The sequence below is a fragment of the Oncorhynchus clarkii genome, chromosome 31, assembly GCF_045791955.1.
Source record: "Oncorhynchus clarkii lewisi isolate Uvic-CL-2024 chromosome 31, UVic_Ocla_1.0, whole genome shotgun sequence".
NCBI lineage: Eukaryota > Metazoa > Chordata > Actinopteri > Salmoniformes > Salmonidae > Oncorhynchus > Oncorhynchus clarkii.
Genome location: NC_092177.1, coordinates 19,018,454 through 19,032,691, shown reverse-complemented (window position 1 = coordinate 19,032,691; position 14,238 = coordinate 19,018,454). Strand labels below are relative to the sequence as shown.

The 14,238-nt window shown below is 41.9% G+C and overlaps 2 protein-coding genes and 1 pseudogene across 2 annotated transcripts; 2 read left to right on the top strand and 1 right to left on the bottom strand.

Annotated features, from left to right (window-relative positions):
- Positions 1 to 1,418: 1,418 nt before the first annotated feature.
- Positions 1,419 to 4,381, top strand: LOC139390574 (selenoprotein T, 2). Its single transcript, XM_071137780.1, has 6 exons — positions 1,419 to 1,838; positions 2,427 to 2,537; positions 2,631 to 2,757; positions 2,819 to 2,906; positions 3,049 to 3,195; positions 3,333 to 4,381. Exons 1-5 carry the CDS (start codon positions 1,621 to 1,623, stop codon positions 3,168 to 3,170), a joined length of 666 nt encoding a protein of 221 aa, XP_070993881.1. The 5' UTR covers positions 1,419 to 1,620; the 3' UTR covers positions 3,171 to 3,195; positions 3,333 to 4,381.
- A 26-nt stretch (positions 4,382 to 4,407) lies between these two features.
- Positions 4,408 to 10,896, bottom strand: LOC139390573 (lateral signaling target protein 2 homolog). Its single transcript, XM_071137779.1, has 13 exons — positions 10,861 to 10,896; positions 9,895 to 10,035; positions 9,495 to 9,632; positions 8,932 to 9,134; positions 8,752 to 8,841; positions 8,546 to 8,635; positions 8,325 to 8,426; positions 6,911 to 8,233; positions 6,529 to 6,656; positions 5,657 to 5,773; positions 5,070 to 5,168; positions 4,882 to 4,985; positions 4,408 to 4,749 (listed from the first exon to the last, which is right to left on the bottom strand). Exons 1-13 carry the CDS (start codon positions 10,894 to 10,896, stop codon positions 4,621 to 4,623), a joined length of 2,700 nt encoding a protein of 899 aa, XP_070993880.1. The 3' UTR covers positions 4,408 to 4,620.
- Positions 10,897 to 12,520: 1,624 nt separating this feature from the next.
- LOC139390829 (transcription factor Adf-1-like) lies at positions 12,521 to 14,071 on the top strand (annotated as a pseudogene).
- Positions 14,072 to 14,238: the final 167 nt, after the last annotated feature.

Here is a 14,238-nt window from a genome sequence, read left to right as displayed (position 1 = left end):
AGTCATCCCCCTTTGTTATGCCAAGCTTAAATTAGTTCAGGAGTAAAAATGTGCTTAACATGTCACATAATATGTTGCATGGACTCACTCTGTGTGCAATATTAGTGTTTTACATGATTTTTGAATGACTACCTCATCTCTGTACCCCACACAATAAATGATCTGTAAGGTCCCTCAGTCGAGCAGTGAATTTTAAATACAGATGCATCCACAAAGACCAGGGAGGTTTTCCAATGCCTCACATAGATGGTACAAATAAAAAATCAGACATTGAATGTCCCTTTGAGCATGGTGAAGTTATTAATTACACGTTGGATGGTGTATCAATACACCCAGTCACTACAAAGATACAGGTGTCCTTCCTAACTCCGTTTGCTGGAGAGGAAGGACAACGCTCAGGGATTTCACCATGAGGCCAATGATGACTTTAAAACAGTTACAGAGTTTAATGGGTGGGATTGGAAAAAACTGAGGATGAATCAACATTGTAGTTACTCCACTATACTAAACTAATTGACAGAGTGAAAAGAAGGAAGCCTGTACAGAATAAAACATATTACAAAACATGCATCCTGTTTGCAACAAGGCACTAAGGCACTAAAATAATACAGAATTATTTTTGGCAAAGCAATTAATTTCTTGTCCTGAATATAACGTGTTATGTTTGGGGCAAATTCAATACAACACATTACTGAGTACCACGCTCCATATTTTCAAGCATAGTGGTGGCTGCATCATTTTATGGATATGCTTGGAATCGTTAAGGACTGGAGAGTTTTTCAGGATAAAAAATAAAAAGAAGAAAGCCTGGTTCAGTCTGCTTTCCAACAGACACTGGGAGATGAATTCCCCTTTCAGCAGGACACTAACCTAAAACACAAGGCCAAATCTATGCTGGATCTTTCTTACCAAGAAGACAGTGAATGTTCCTCAGTGGCCGAGTTACAGTTTTGACTTAAATCTGCTCGAAAATCTATGGCAAGACTTGACAATGGTTGTCCAGCAATGATCAACAACTAGAGCTTGAAGAATTTTGAAAATAATAATTGGCAAATATTGTACAATCCAGGTGTACACAACTCTTAGAGACTTACTCAGAAAGATGCACAGTTGTAATCGCTGCCATAAGTGATTCTAACATCAGGGGTGTGAATACTTATTTAAATTATATATTTCTGTATTTTATTTTCAATACATTTGCTAACTTTTCTAAAAACATGTTTTCACTTAGTCATTATGGGGTATTGTGTGCGAATGGTTGAGAAACAAATACGATTTAATCCATGTTGAAATCAGGCTGGAACAAAACAACATTTGAAATAAGTCAAGGGGTATGAATACTTTCTGAAGACACTGTACAGTGTATCCATAGAATTAGAGATACAGTATAACGTATTCATACAAATAGTGCTGCATCCACTCCGGCAGGGGGCAGCATTTCAGAGATGTAGTGCACAGATTACAGGAAGAGGATGAAGCTGCTGCTAATACAGAGCTAGCCAGTTTGTAGCCGCTTGCCAGTGGAGACGGGTCAGAAGAAAACTGTCAGGTGTACAGTAGTTTGCCAGTCGATAGACTTGGTTGTGAAGCGGGGCGTTGGTCCCCTAAACCCCGTTTCAAATGGCAGAATATAGCCAAACGGGTATCTTGACGGCGCTTCTGCTGTTCACAGTTGTCACTGTAAAAGACATTTACGTCGGGAGGTCCATGATGACTCAACACCCAGCGCAGGCCTCTGACAGCCTGAATATGGGGGCTGATAGTTTGCGGGATGCCGACCCACAGAGGCTCAGCAAGCAGGCCCTCTACACTGGGCCAGTGCTGAAATTCCAGTTTTGGTAAGATTATCGTTTTTCTCTGTTATGTAGCTATTTTTCTAGCTAACGTTAGATAGCAGGCGCAGTTAGCTAGTCAATGCTAACTAGCTTATGCTAACTAGCCATTTGATCGTTTGGGGACATTGTTTGATGCTAGCTACTAGCTAGTTAGCTAGTAAGTTCTTAGCTGAGCTTGCTCGCTAATCCTCCTAGCTATATACAGCCTTTTTGGCTCCTAATATAGAATGAAAGAACCGGCATATTACCTGAACTAGCTAACTATATGCAGGCTGGTAGTCTGGAATTTAGTGTCACAGTATCCAGCAATTTTTATTTGTTTAATGTAGCCTTTATTTAACTAGGCAAATCAGTTCTTATTCTTATTTATGACGGCCTACACCGGCCAAACCTGGGCTAATTGTGCACTCCCAAACACGGCCGGTTGTGATATAGCCTGGAATCGAACCAGGTTGTCTGTAGTGACACCTCAAGCACTCAAGATGCAGTGCCTTAGACCACTGCACCACTCGGGAGCCACGAAATACTTCAATAATATAACTTCTAATTTATGTTAAATACACACATTTCTAACCAGTTTTTGTGTTACAGCATCTCCTGAGGGTATAGCAAGGTGTTCCAGGAGTACTCCCGGTCTATCAGCCAGTTGTACCCGGACATCCGCATAGAAGGGGAAAATTACCCTCCCACAACCATCAACAAGTAAGATGGCACGTTTTTGCCATGTAGCCAGTCAACATATTTATTTCGTCAGGGAATTTGGTGTTCTGATCACCACTTTTTGCCCTCCACCAGATATCTCGGAAATTTATTTTCCTACTTCAAACTTCTTGCCATTGCCCTGGTTGTCAGTGGACAAAATCCCTTCGCTATGCTTGGACTGGAGACTCCCAGAGCATGGACGTGGACTCAAGAAAATAAGGTGAGGTTTTACGGTTTCAACTTCAATAGATTTTGACTAAACACACTTGTTTGTCTTCCAGATATTCTCGTGCCTGATGACATTCTTCCTCAGTAACATGTTGGAGACCCACTTCTTGTCCACCGGTGCATTTGAAATCACACTAAATGGTGAGTTGAATGGGGTCACTGAAAACACTTTCTTCACTTTACATCCTTGCATGGATGTACACAACTAATTCAGTGATGATGAAATTCAGTTAAATTATATGTAAACATCTTTGTCTCCCATCTTTTCTACACTCCCTTTTAGATGTACCAATCTGGTCCAAGCTGCAGTCAGGATACGTACCCAACATTCAGGAGATCTTCCAAATCCTTGATAATCACATTAAGATGAATCAAGTTGACAAGATCTCCTTTCCATCTCTGTAGTGCTGACGTTTAAGAAGATTAGTAGGTAATGAAATGCATCTGCCATCCACAGACTGAAGCATGTCGATGTATCTTATTGTTGTTTGTGTTTGTTTGTGTTATCTTAGACATGGACTCTGGGGCAAGTGTTCGTTAACAGCCTGCTCTGTTTCTCCATCCCAGGTCTCTGAAGCAGTTGCTCAGGTCAGTGGGACTGCATTGTGGTGTAATGAAGGCTTGGTCTGCAAACAGCTAGCTGTGAGGCCAGGCTGGATGTCCCTGCCACTGACCACACTTCCTCTGCCCTGGGAAACGCTCCTGTGTCCTCGATCTAAACAAAAAATAAGCACGCCACTAGCTGGCTTGGATGACAAGATCCTGTCATATACAGATATTTTGTGAGCAAATTTGAAATATGTTATTTTAAGAGGCTACTGTGATGTGTCTTGTGTCCTACAGGGTAGTCCTATAAGTGGTTTAGTTAAAGAAAGCTAATGGTTTGCACTGCTGTTGTACCAAGGGCTTTTGTAATGGGGTGGTTGTTTTTTCAGTCAGCCGTTCTGTGTCAAGTCTCCCTTGACTGTCTGAGCCTTTACATTGGGGACACTGGGGGGAGGGCTTGTTCTGTCCTGCTTGATTTGACAAAATTAGTTCTGTTTGAGCTGAAGTTTTGAAATGCTTGAAGTCTTTGAATGTGCTTCTTCTTTTTTTACAGCTCTTATCTTTCAGGTGTTATCCATGATTGAAATAGTTGTTTTAGGGGGAAGAAAATTAATCTGAGAGGGCTAATTGCTCACTGTTACTTTTAATGTTAATTCTGTCTGATGGAACTTCTAGTGGAGATGCTTGTTGTGTTTTTGAGTACAATGAATTGTCCAACCAGGTTGCTGACAATGTAAAAGTAGCACGGAAGAAAGTTAAGCTGTACGTGCCCAGCAGCCTAACAATTCAAAGTAGTGGATATTGTGCAACACAACAGTTATATTGTATCTTCGTGAACTTGTGAAACGAATGGTTAAAGAAAGCACTGCTAGCTGAATGAAATGGTATTGTTATCTAATGATCCCTCTCACTCAGTTTGACATTGTCAACCACTCCTAAGTAGTGAGAAAGCACTCTTGTTCTTGCATATGTGTGTGAAATCAGATGGTGTGGCTACAACTCAAGGATTGAAGCAGAATAACATATCTGTCTTGTCTTAAAGTAATAAACATTCTGAGAGGTTTCACTCATGTCAGTGCCCAGTTGTGATGTTATAGAAAGAACACTCAATATAAAATATTATTCAATACAAATGATTGAAGGTCCTCCACATGTTGAAACATTTTGTATGACATTTTGATACTCTTACTATTACACATCTAAAAGTCACAAAAAAACAGGTACCACATTGTGAATGCCTATTTAATTGATAAGCTAGTAAACTACCTTAAACAGTTGGATTGATAGAATAATGAGGGCCAGGGTTGAGTCAGTTGCTGTTCCAGGGGCAGAATGGCGTTACGTGAAACATGTAGCAGTGGGTGCATACCCTCACAGCCTTAACCTGGCCGTACCGCGGTAGAGGCGCTGAGCGGGCAGAGCAGCGAGAACAGAAGATCTGAGACGACATACATTTCAAAATTATTCGCATACATTCACAAGTCTGTGTTCATTAGTAAGTGTGTGACTATGTGTGGCTGGAAGTTGAGTGGTGATTATATGGTACCCTTGTCTGGGTATTTACAGGTACCTTGCCACAGCTCCTGCAGTGGTGCTTCTTGCGTATTAAGGTGAAGGGGGCGTTACATGCTGTGCAGACGCTACAGGCCTCATCAGGAACCCAGTTTGGGAGCGCTACATGTGATTGAAGTTGTTGATGTATGGTTAGAAAATAATAATAGGGACAGTTAAATTGACAAGACCAAAAGGAGACATCACCTTCACATTGGACATCTTGCTCCATCGATGGGGAGGAGGACAGCCACTCCATACACAAGGCACAGTCCTCCAGAGCCTTGTTACTCAGGCCTAAGGATGCTGGTGAGACATGGACAGGACACAGACCATATTGAACTGGGAGTCGAGAGATTTTGGATGCATCTACGTCACAGAAGGCTGCTGAGGGGAGGACAGCTCATAATAATGGCTGGAACGGCGCAAATGGAATGACATTAAAACACATGGAACCTATCTGTTGAATGTATTTGATACCATTCCACCTATTCCTCTCCAGCCATTACCACAGCCTGTCCACAATATATGTTCCACCAACCTCCTGTGGTCTACGGACACTGCAAATAATATGACCAAGGTCAAATTTCTTAAAATAAGAGAAAAGCACTTTTAGATTAAAATAAGAAAACATTTCTGCCAATGATGTTAGATAATTTAGCTTGGTAAGAATTTCTTAAAAGTGAGTAATCACTCAATATAAGATATTTAAGCATGCTTAGATTGAACTTTTTGCAGTGTAGAATCTCTCATGTCATGGTTTTGTCACATTATATGCCCAAGCACTGTAGTACCTTTCCTTTGCTTGTCTTCTTCTGCAAGAACTGTCTTAGTCGTCATTATCTGGAAGAGTGTCTTCAATATGGTTCTTAGGTCACTGGAGTAGTTGCTTTGTAGCTGGTCTGCAACACCTGGTTAGAGTTGATACATTATCAGAGACTAAGATCACTTGTCCCCTCAGTCTTATGATGTAAGAGCTATGTCAAACAGGGATAGGCATATCCAGATACTGTATGACATAATACAGGGGCAGACTGGCCATCTGGCATTTCGGGCAATTGACAGATGGGCTGGTCCATTTTTAGTAGTGCTGAGCGATTAACCGGTTACATTATTTGAATGTTTCTCTAGAGATAAATCCGATCAAGCCCAAACTGTGCGATGTAGTAGGGAGTTGTTAAGACAGCATAGGTAGAAGCTCTATAAAGATGAGATGATGACTTGGAATGAAATAATAAAGTCATCAAATAAAATAAATGTAATATACACAACTGAAATATTTTATTAAAGTAAAGTAATGTGAATACATTATTGTTAATAAATGGACAGTCACTACCATCATGGGACTTTTATTAATTGTTTTATTCAGTGTTGTTACAGCATTCAACCCACATAATGCGTAGTGCATTTATTGTAAAAAAATAAATAATCAAAAACTAAATTGAAAACCGTGATATTTTTTTTTTTATTGAACCGAAACCAAAATGACCTCAAAAAGCACTAATAGCTCAATGCTCATTTTTAGCGTAGTGGGCCTGTCAAACGTGTTTGTTTTTTTTTGTGAAAAATAAAAATTTTGTGGTTAATGAGGGGGTTCTAAAGGGGGAAACATTTGCAAATGTTTTACAATATTGACAAAGCGAAAGACAATGAGGACCTACTGTACCTGAGATGCACACAAACAGACGGTGAAGGAGGTCACCGCTGCTATTGAAACGGGATCGGATATTGTGGCAGGCCAACTGGATGTCAGGATGCTCAATCCCCTCTGTGTTATTACTGCTGGGTTGATAGCTGAGAGAAGTAGGGGACATTGGGAACATTAGGTTCTGCTCAGACATTGAAAGCTAGGCTAAAACTGTTATTGTCATGTATTATAAAAATTCTGTAATTTATAGTTATATAGTTTATAGTTATATTCTGTAATTTTAAGTGCCACTAGAGAAAATAGTATAATCTACTGGTTTATAGTAGTGTAATAGTAGTATAATTGATCAACTTTTGGGTTACGTCATTCAAACTAGAGCAAGTATGAGGTTAGCACTTACCTGAACTGAGACAGGGTGTAATCCTCTGGCTCTGCCTCTACCACTCTCTGTTCAGCCTTCCCATCTCCATTGGTTCTCCACTGGGTCAGGCTGGGGCAGGCAACAGATGCTGGAACACCATCTCTCTGTTGACCCTTGGCCCGTAGTGAAGAGAACCGTGGGCCCAGCACATGGCTCCTCTCCTTCCCCTGTTCCCTGGGGCTCAGAGCTGGGCTTCTAACAGCAGATAAGGGGGGACCTTGGGTTTGGGGAGTCAGGCAGCCGTAGGTGTCATGGTCTGGTGGGAATATATGCAGACTGGGGCACTGGAGGCAGATACAGGGGCTGATCTGGCAGTATGTGGCCCCTTCATTCAGAGACTGCAGCTGTGAATCCTCTTCATCGTCGTCTTCATCGTCATCTTTTTCCTCTTTCACCTTCTCGGTCCAGGTAGACAGGTTGGGAGATAGGGGATTGATCACAGTTGCAGAGAGTTTCACCCCCTTCATCCTCAGTGCAATCAGCTCTGCCGTCTCTAAAAGATCCTGGCTCACATTCTGGCTCAACCCCTCCCCATTCAGGCAGATGGGGGGGACAGAGAGAACCCCAGGGTCTGGGATCGAGAGCCTGCTACTGCTGGGCCAGTTCTTGCTGCGCTGGAGGGCTGCCTCCGCACACTTCCTGGACAAGCTGGTCCACGGTGAAGAAGGGCAAGACATGTTCCGCCTCATATTCAGATATGGGGAGTTAGGAAGGGAATAGCCTTGCTTCTGTGTCCCGTCCAAGTCATCCATGTAGAAGACACGCTCCTCTTTGTCTACACTTGACCCACCAGACGACCAACCACCAGACGACACTCTGCTCCCAGCCCTGCGGAGCCTGAGAGGAGAGGCCATGGGGCTGGGGGTGAGGCTGGCAGCCCCCCTCCTCTGGGGGTAAGGAGATGAAGTCTGGCTGGGTGCTGGGGACAGAAAGCTGGACATCTCATCTCCCGCCTGGTAGAACATCATGCTGAGCAGCTCCATCTCCATGATGTCAGTCTGCAAGGAGGATGACAGCTCAACCTCTGGGTCCCACTCTAAACGGCCAGGTTCAACTTGCAGGAGGGAAGGGTTGTCCTCCTTGTCCTCCTCCATCACGACACATGCCTGAGGAGGAACACTTGACTGGGACTTTGCCCCCTGCTTCCCATGCATGGTATGCTCTAGTTGCTGGGCCAGAGTGATGGCTGAATGTGGTATGGCTGAAGAACAGCGGCGGGCAACCAAACCCTCTTCATGAGTGACACAGAGGTTGCGTTCCAACGAATGAAGCTCTTCTTCCTTGAGCGTGCGCAGGAGATTCCTGTTCATATACCAAAATGTTGACTTTTGGAAATACCTCAACAAGACTAATGCTATTGTTAAAACTAGGCTTTGAAATGGAGGTACTGTACCTAATTTTCTTCAGTAAAGAGTGGAAGGGCCTGAATAACTCAGACATGTCCTCCAACTCACCATCCAGCTTCATGGGGCCATCAGGAAACACCATTAGACCACTAGACAGACACATGGCATTTGGTTTGAGAATTTGTAGTGACGTAGATTATTCAAATACTGTACAATAAAAATGACAATTGAAAAGGTATTTATTGGAGAGTTTTTTCAGAACACTCACCACACTATAGCTAATCGTGGGATTGTAAACATGAGTGCAGGCTCATAGTCATCGATCAGGTCTTGAGTGATATATCCCCGTTTTAGTGCCCTAACAGAATCCATGAGGGAAAAAGTGACTTAGTAACATTTATTAGTAGACTAATAAATCAATTATTTGATAGGAAGCATATGTACAGTAGGTGAGAACTATGTATACATTCTCACCTGGACACTGTCTCACAGAACAGCACAGTGACATCCTGTTGGATGTCATACTGTTTAAAGGACTTGACTGGTACCATGGCTGAAACATAGCTGAGGTACAGAAGGAAAAAGAGAGTGAGTGTGTTACGCTATGAAACCCACTTTTCCTGTGGGAGTAAAATATCATTTTCACCGTCTCACCTGAACTCGAAACCTGCAAACAGGTTGTCAAATTTTCTCAAGGCCTGGCACAGTAGCTCTGTATAGATGTTCCGATTGCGAAGAGCCTGGTCACGGGCGATGTTCCGTACTTCATCTATGCAGCGAGTCAGTTCCTTTGCTAGGGGACGCATTGCCTCGCTCTCAGCCTCCTGGTTCATGATGATGGAGCCAGCAGCCAAACACTATGGAGATTGGGGCGGCAGGGTAGCCTAGTGGTTAGAGCGTTGGACTAGTAACCGGAAGGTTGCGAGTTCAAACCCCCGAGCTGACAAGGTACAAATCTGTCGTTCTGCCCCTGAACAGGCAGTTAACCCACTGTTCCCAGGCCGTCATTGAAAATAAGAATTTGTTCTTAACTGACTTGCCTGGCTAAATAAAGGTAAAATAAAAAAAATACAAATAAATAACATAAATGTGTTATTCTACATAGTCAGCTTTTCAAAGATAATAGCTAAAATCGCTATGACCAGCCATTGTTCTTTAATGCTGTCGCCGAGACATGAACGTCTGAAGTGTCAAGATAAGATTATGCTAGCAGGTACCTCAGCTCCAAACCACAGCTGGCCTTCCAGGTTCTCTTGTTGGATCTCGTCTGGGAACTTGACATAGAAGTCTCGGTTGGCTCTCTCGCCTGGAATACACTCATTCATGATCTGGTTTAGGATGCTCAGCACATTGTCCTGTTGTAAATCCAAGAAGAGGAATTGAAATCCCATTGAAGATAGCACATACTATTTTACAGTTTGTGAATCATTATCTTAAAGGTCTCTACTTTTATCATTACAATAAGAGGAAGTGATGATGATTCACTTATCAGTGTCCAAAATGGCGCCCTATTCCCTTAGTAGTGCACTACATTTGACCAGGGCCTTTAGGGCTCTGGTCAAACGTAGTGCACCAAATAGGGAATATGGTTCCATTTGGGACACAGCCTTTCTTTACCTGGCAGGAGCGGAACTGGCTGACCAGCAGGGCACAGCGTTGGGGTTCGTTCTTGCCATTCAGGCTGTTGAGCTTGGCAGCCACTTGCCTCAGCTCTTCATCAGCACAGTAGAACTGGGCAAGCAATTGTTGGTCCGATTTCTTCAGGCAAACAAATAGTGTAACATTAAGAAGTGAAAGACTGAATAGACTAATCACATTTTTTACGGTAAAAGGACTGAGGAGGGAGTAACAGTACATATTTTTTTCTGTAAGATTCTACACTTTGGACAAACAAAAGGAGCTCAACAAATGAGAGAGAACAATGCCCCTGGGGTATGACTTGTGGCTATCTGAAAAAAGCCCAGAAGCAGAGCTATTAAATGAGGCTGTGTTTCTATTACAAAGCCCAGCAGCCACCGACAAAGGAGCCCTTACTGTAATTAGCTGGGCAGCAGCTTACATGTCCGTGTTTACAGAGGAAACGTGGACATACCACTGGTTTGAAGTTTAAAAAGAATACTGCTAGCATGTCTGACTCAAATACAGGATATTCTACATGGAATAGTACTGCTAATGTTTATACGATTATTGTTGCTCCATTTTTTAAATATATAATGGGAAACATGTTTCTTACAAAAAAGACAAAGAAACTGCTAGGAAATGCACAAATATATTTTTTTCTTAAAATACCTCAAATAATAAAGGGTTATGAATTATTAGATTTGAATAAAATCTTCCAAAAAAGAGTATCAGACATTTGATAGGGCCAAAAGATTGTGATGGGTGGCAGGTAGCCTAGTGGTTAGAGCATTGGACCAGTAACCAAAAGGTTGCTGGATTGAATCCCTGAGCTGAGAAGGTAAAAATCTGTTGTTCTGCCCCTGAACAAGGCAGTTAATCCACTGTTCCACGGTAGGCTGTCATTGTAAATAAGAATTTGTTCTAAACTGACTTGCATGGTTACATTTTTTAAAAGACACTTACCTTAGGTTTGTGAAACCACTTTCGAAATCTGTTCATGGTTGAAAATGTTCACCTTGTCTATATCCTTAGTTTAATCCAGCCGATCTAATATTCAAATCAACAAAATCCCAAGATTTCTGTCAAAACCGTTCCAGATTACTTTAGTGCAGCAGCAGCAATGCTAGCATATCCTTCTTCAACCACACGATTGTCAAAGGAGACTTGCCTGTTCTCACCCTTTTTACCTGATCTTACCTGCATATTTATGGGCGGGGCATAGACTACCTTGATGTATGGATTTACAGGAACCTGTAAACATGAATGACTTTAAGAAATGTTTGGTTACTGAATTAATCCATTATTGTAAAGTAATCCATTGAGTTTGGAAAACATATACTTCCATTTTCTCTATTTGTATTTACTGATGCATTTGTGTACTTCTTCTCATTCCAAATCAACTACTATAGCAGCTTAAAGACTTTAAATAGGTTTTACCATTATAATATTGTGCCACTTGTCAGAGTAGTAACACCAATGATACATTTTAGGTAATTTTTGATTTTCTGAAATGGAGACCACAGATGCTCAAACCTAAGGTCATTAACCCTTTAAAATCATTTACAAAGGTGATATGATGAATCATGTTTCTCACAATGTAACTTCCCTTCATTTAAAATGAGTAATACCTCATGACATTTAAGATTGAGACACACAAAATGTCAATGGAATAATCCTCACATTTATGACACATTTATAGACCCCTCTCCCAACAATAGTTTGCCACTGAAGGGAATGCTCAGGGTCCTTGTAGAAAACCCTTACAGTCCCTCTCCTGAACAATAACACAGCCCTCTCTAACTTTTGAAACAAGTATCCTACCTGCCCCCAACTACAACTCTATTTTTTTTATTGATTTAAACAATATATTAAATGCTTTTTTTCTTATTATTTTTTTTTACTTTGTAGCATTCAAAGCAATAGAGATACTGAATCTCTAATGGGAAATTGATGATGATAATGACGATAAGACCAGCAGTGATCAGCCATTTACAAATGAGAGTGATGGAGGGATGAATACTGCTGGGGAAACAATGAGTAGTGTTGAGAGTAGACCTGTAAAGGACCACTCTAGACTAAGAGGTTAGAGTAGAACGTTATAAAGTTTTGGTAGTGTTCCCAGAACCAGCAAGTAAGTACTTTCATCCGTTGCATTTCACAAAATCCATTAGGAAAAAGATTGGGGTGATTAGGGATGCCAAACCACTGGGTTATGGGAAGGTTCTGATCATTGCAAATAGTAAAACAAAATATATATATACTCACTATATTGGGGTCGGGTGAAATGTCACATTCATGATGTTATGTCTAAACTGAGAGGAGTAATTGCTGGGATGCCAGTGGAAATGACCATGGAAGAAGTTAAGGCTTCCCTGAAAGGAGGAAAAGTTATTGAAGCAAAAAGGATGAAAAGCAAAAAGAGTGGCGGTCGAGTGGACACTACAACTGTACTGTTACACATTGAGGGGAACCTGCCGAATAGGGTGCAGCTAGGATCACTACTCAGTTATCCGGTTAGCTAAAGCAGCCTAACGCTTCGAACACACCGACTTCGTGGTTGCATCACTGCTGCATAACATTTTGCGCAGCTAGGCAACTATACTGATGCAGGTAACTTTTGCAAATGGTCGCATTATCCTCAAAACCGTGTCTTTTTGACACAACTGCTGACAGCTACAGGGACATAAACACAAAAAATGCTGATTGGAGACAAGGGTCCACGATAGTAGGATTGCCAGGTCAGTTTAGTAGTGCGCTTGTGCTAGATGTGGCTAGTTAGCGTTAGCTAGCTAGCTAACCTAGCCAATGAGGTGTGTGTGTGTAAAAGTTACTAGTTACTACTAGTTACTACCCCTGATAACTTTACCAAATAATCATGTTTGAAAGAGTGTGAGTGTGTATGCTAGATAAATAGTAATATAAATAGTAGATACTACTGTACCCCTGATCATTTGGTCAGATAACCGTGTGTGTGTGTGTGTGTCTATGTGTACAGTAGGTGACATGTCCATGATAGCTATCTAATAACTATAGTTATGCTAGGTAATGGTTTGGTTTATCATGTTCATGTCTATGTAGAAGAAGACTGTAGGAGGAAGTGGAGAGGACTCAGGGACAGGTATCAGAGAGAGAGAAGGGCAGAGAAAGAGAAGAAGAGGTCTGGGTCAGCAGCTTCAGGCCAGCAGCCTTGGCGCTTCTGCCACATTCTTTATTTTCTGGATCCATTTATTGTGCCTAGGGCAACGAGTGGCAATTTTACAGCCAGACCCTCTACTACGTCATCCACAAGTGTTGTCGCCACCGGTGCATCAAGACCCTCAACGTCACCTTCAAATGCGACCATCACCTCCACCGGTGGAGTGAGACCCTCTACAACATCATCCACGAGTATGACCACTACCGGTGCAGCCATGGAAGATGATGAAATGGAGGAAGCACCTCTGGATCTAGGACCACCTGAGATTATTATGAACCTCACGGAAGTGACCACTGAGTACCTCGTTGAACAGGATGTGGCCGTGGAAAGAAACAGAGAGAGAAACGAAAAGGAACAACGTCACACCAGCCCCCAGATCCACTCAACTCACTTCAGCAGAGGCTCTCCTCCAAGCCGTCGAGAGGGATGCATCCCAACCTGATGCTCACAGGAAGGAGGATGAAGAGACCCTCTTTGCCATGAGCCTGGTGCCAACACTGAAGAGGCTGCCTCAGCGAAGAAAAGCAGCAGTCAAGGTTAAAATGTATCAGCTGCTTTTCGAAGCCGAGTTCAATGGTCCGTTTTTTTTCTCCACATCACAGGTAGTGTCATAAGTGTGCGACAGTGAAGTAAAGTAGGTCATTTTTACAGTATAGTTATGTAGGTTAATTGGTATTTCAGATCAAAGTATTAATATGAGGCAAATGTATAGCTGTTGTTTCTGGGTTAGAAAATATCCTAAAACAGTTTGCTGTCGAAATATCTGCCTGTCATATTCATCTTTTGATCTGAAATACAAATTCCATGAGTAAACAGCAAGTATTACCAACTTTACCACACTGTTCCTATATTTATGCCACTAACTACACTATACAAGCAGTATTTACTTAACATAAATCTCACCTTTTATGGTGTCATATTATGTTAAGCTTGTATGTGTTATTTTTCTCTTCCCTTTCAGAAATGGAGTCAATTTAGCCGACCAGCTCACAGGAAGGACAGGAAGAGGAGTTGTCTGGTTGTTGTTTTGACCTCCCTCGTTGTACCTTTCTTTTCACACACATCAGTTCTGTTTAAATTCAGTCAATTCATTTGTTTATAAAGTCTTAGGATAGTACTCATTATTAGTGTTACATAGATTTCTC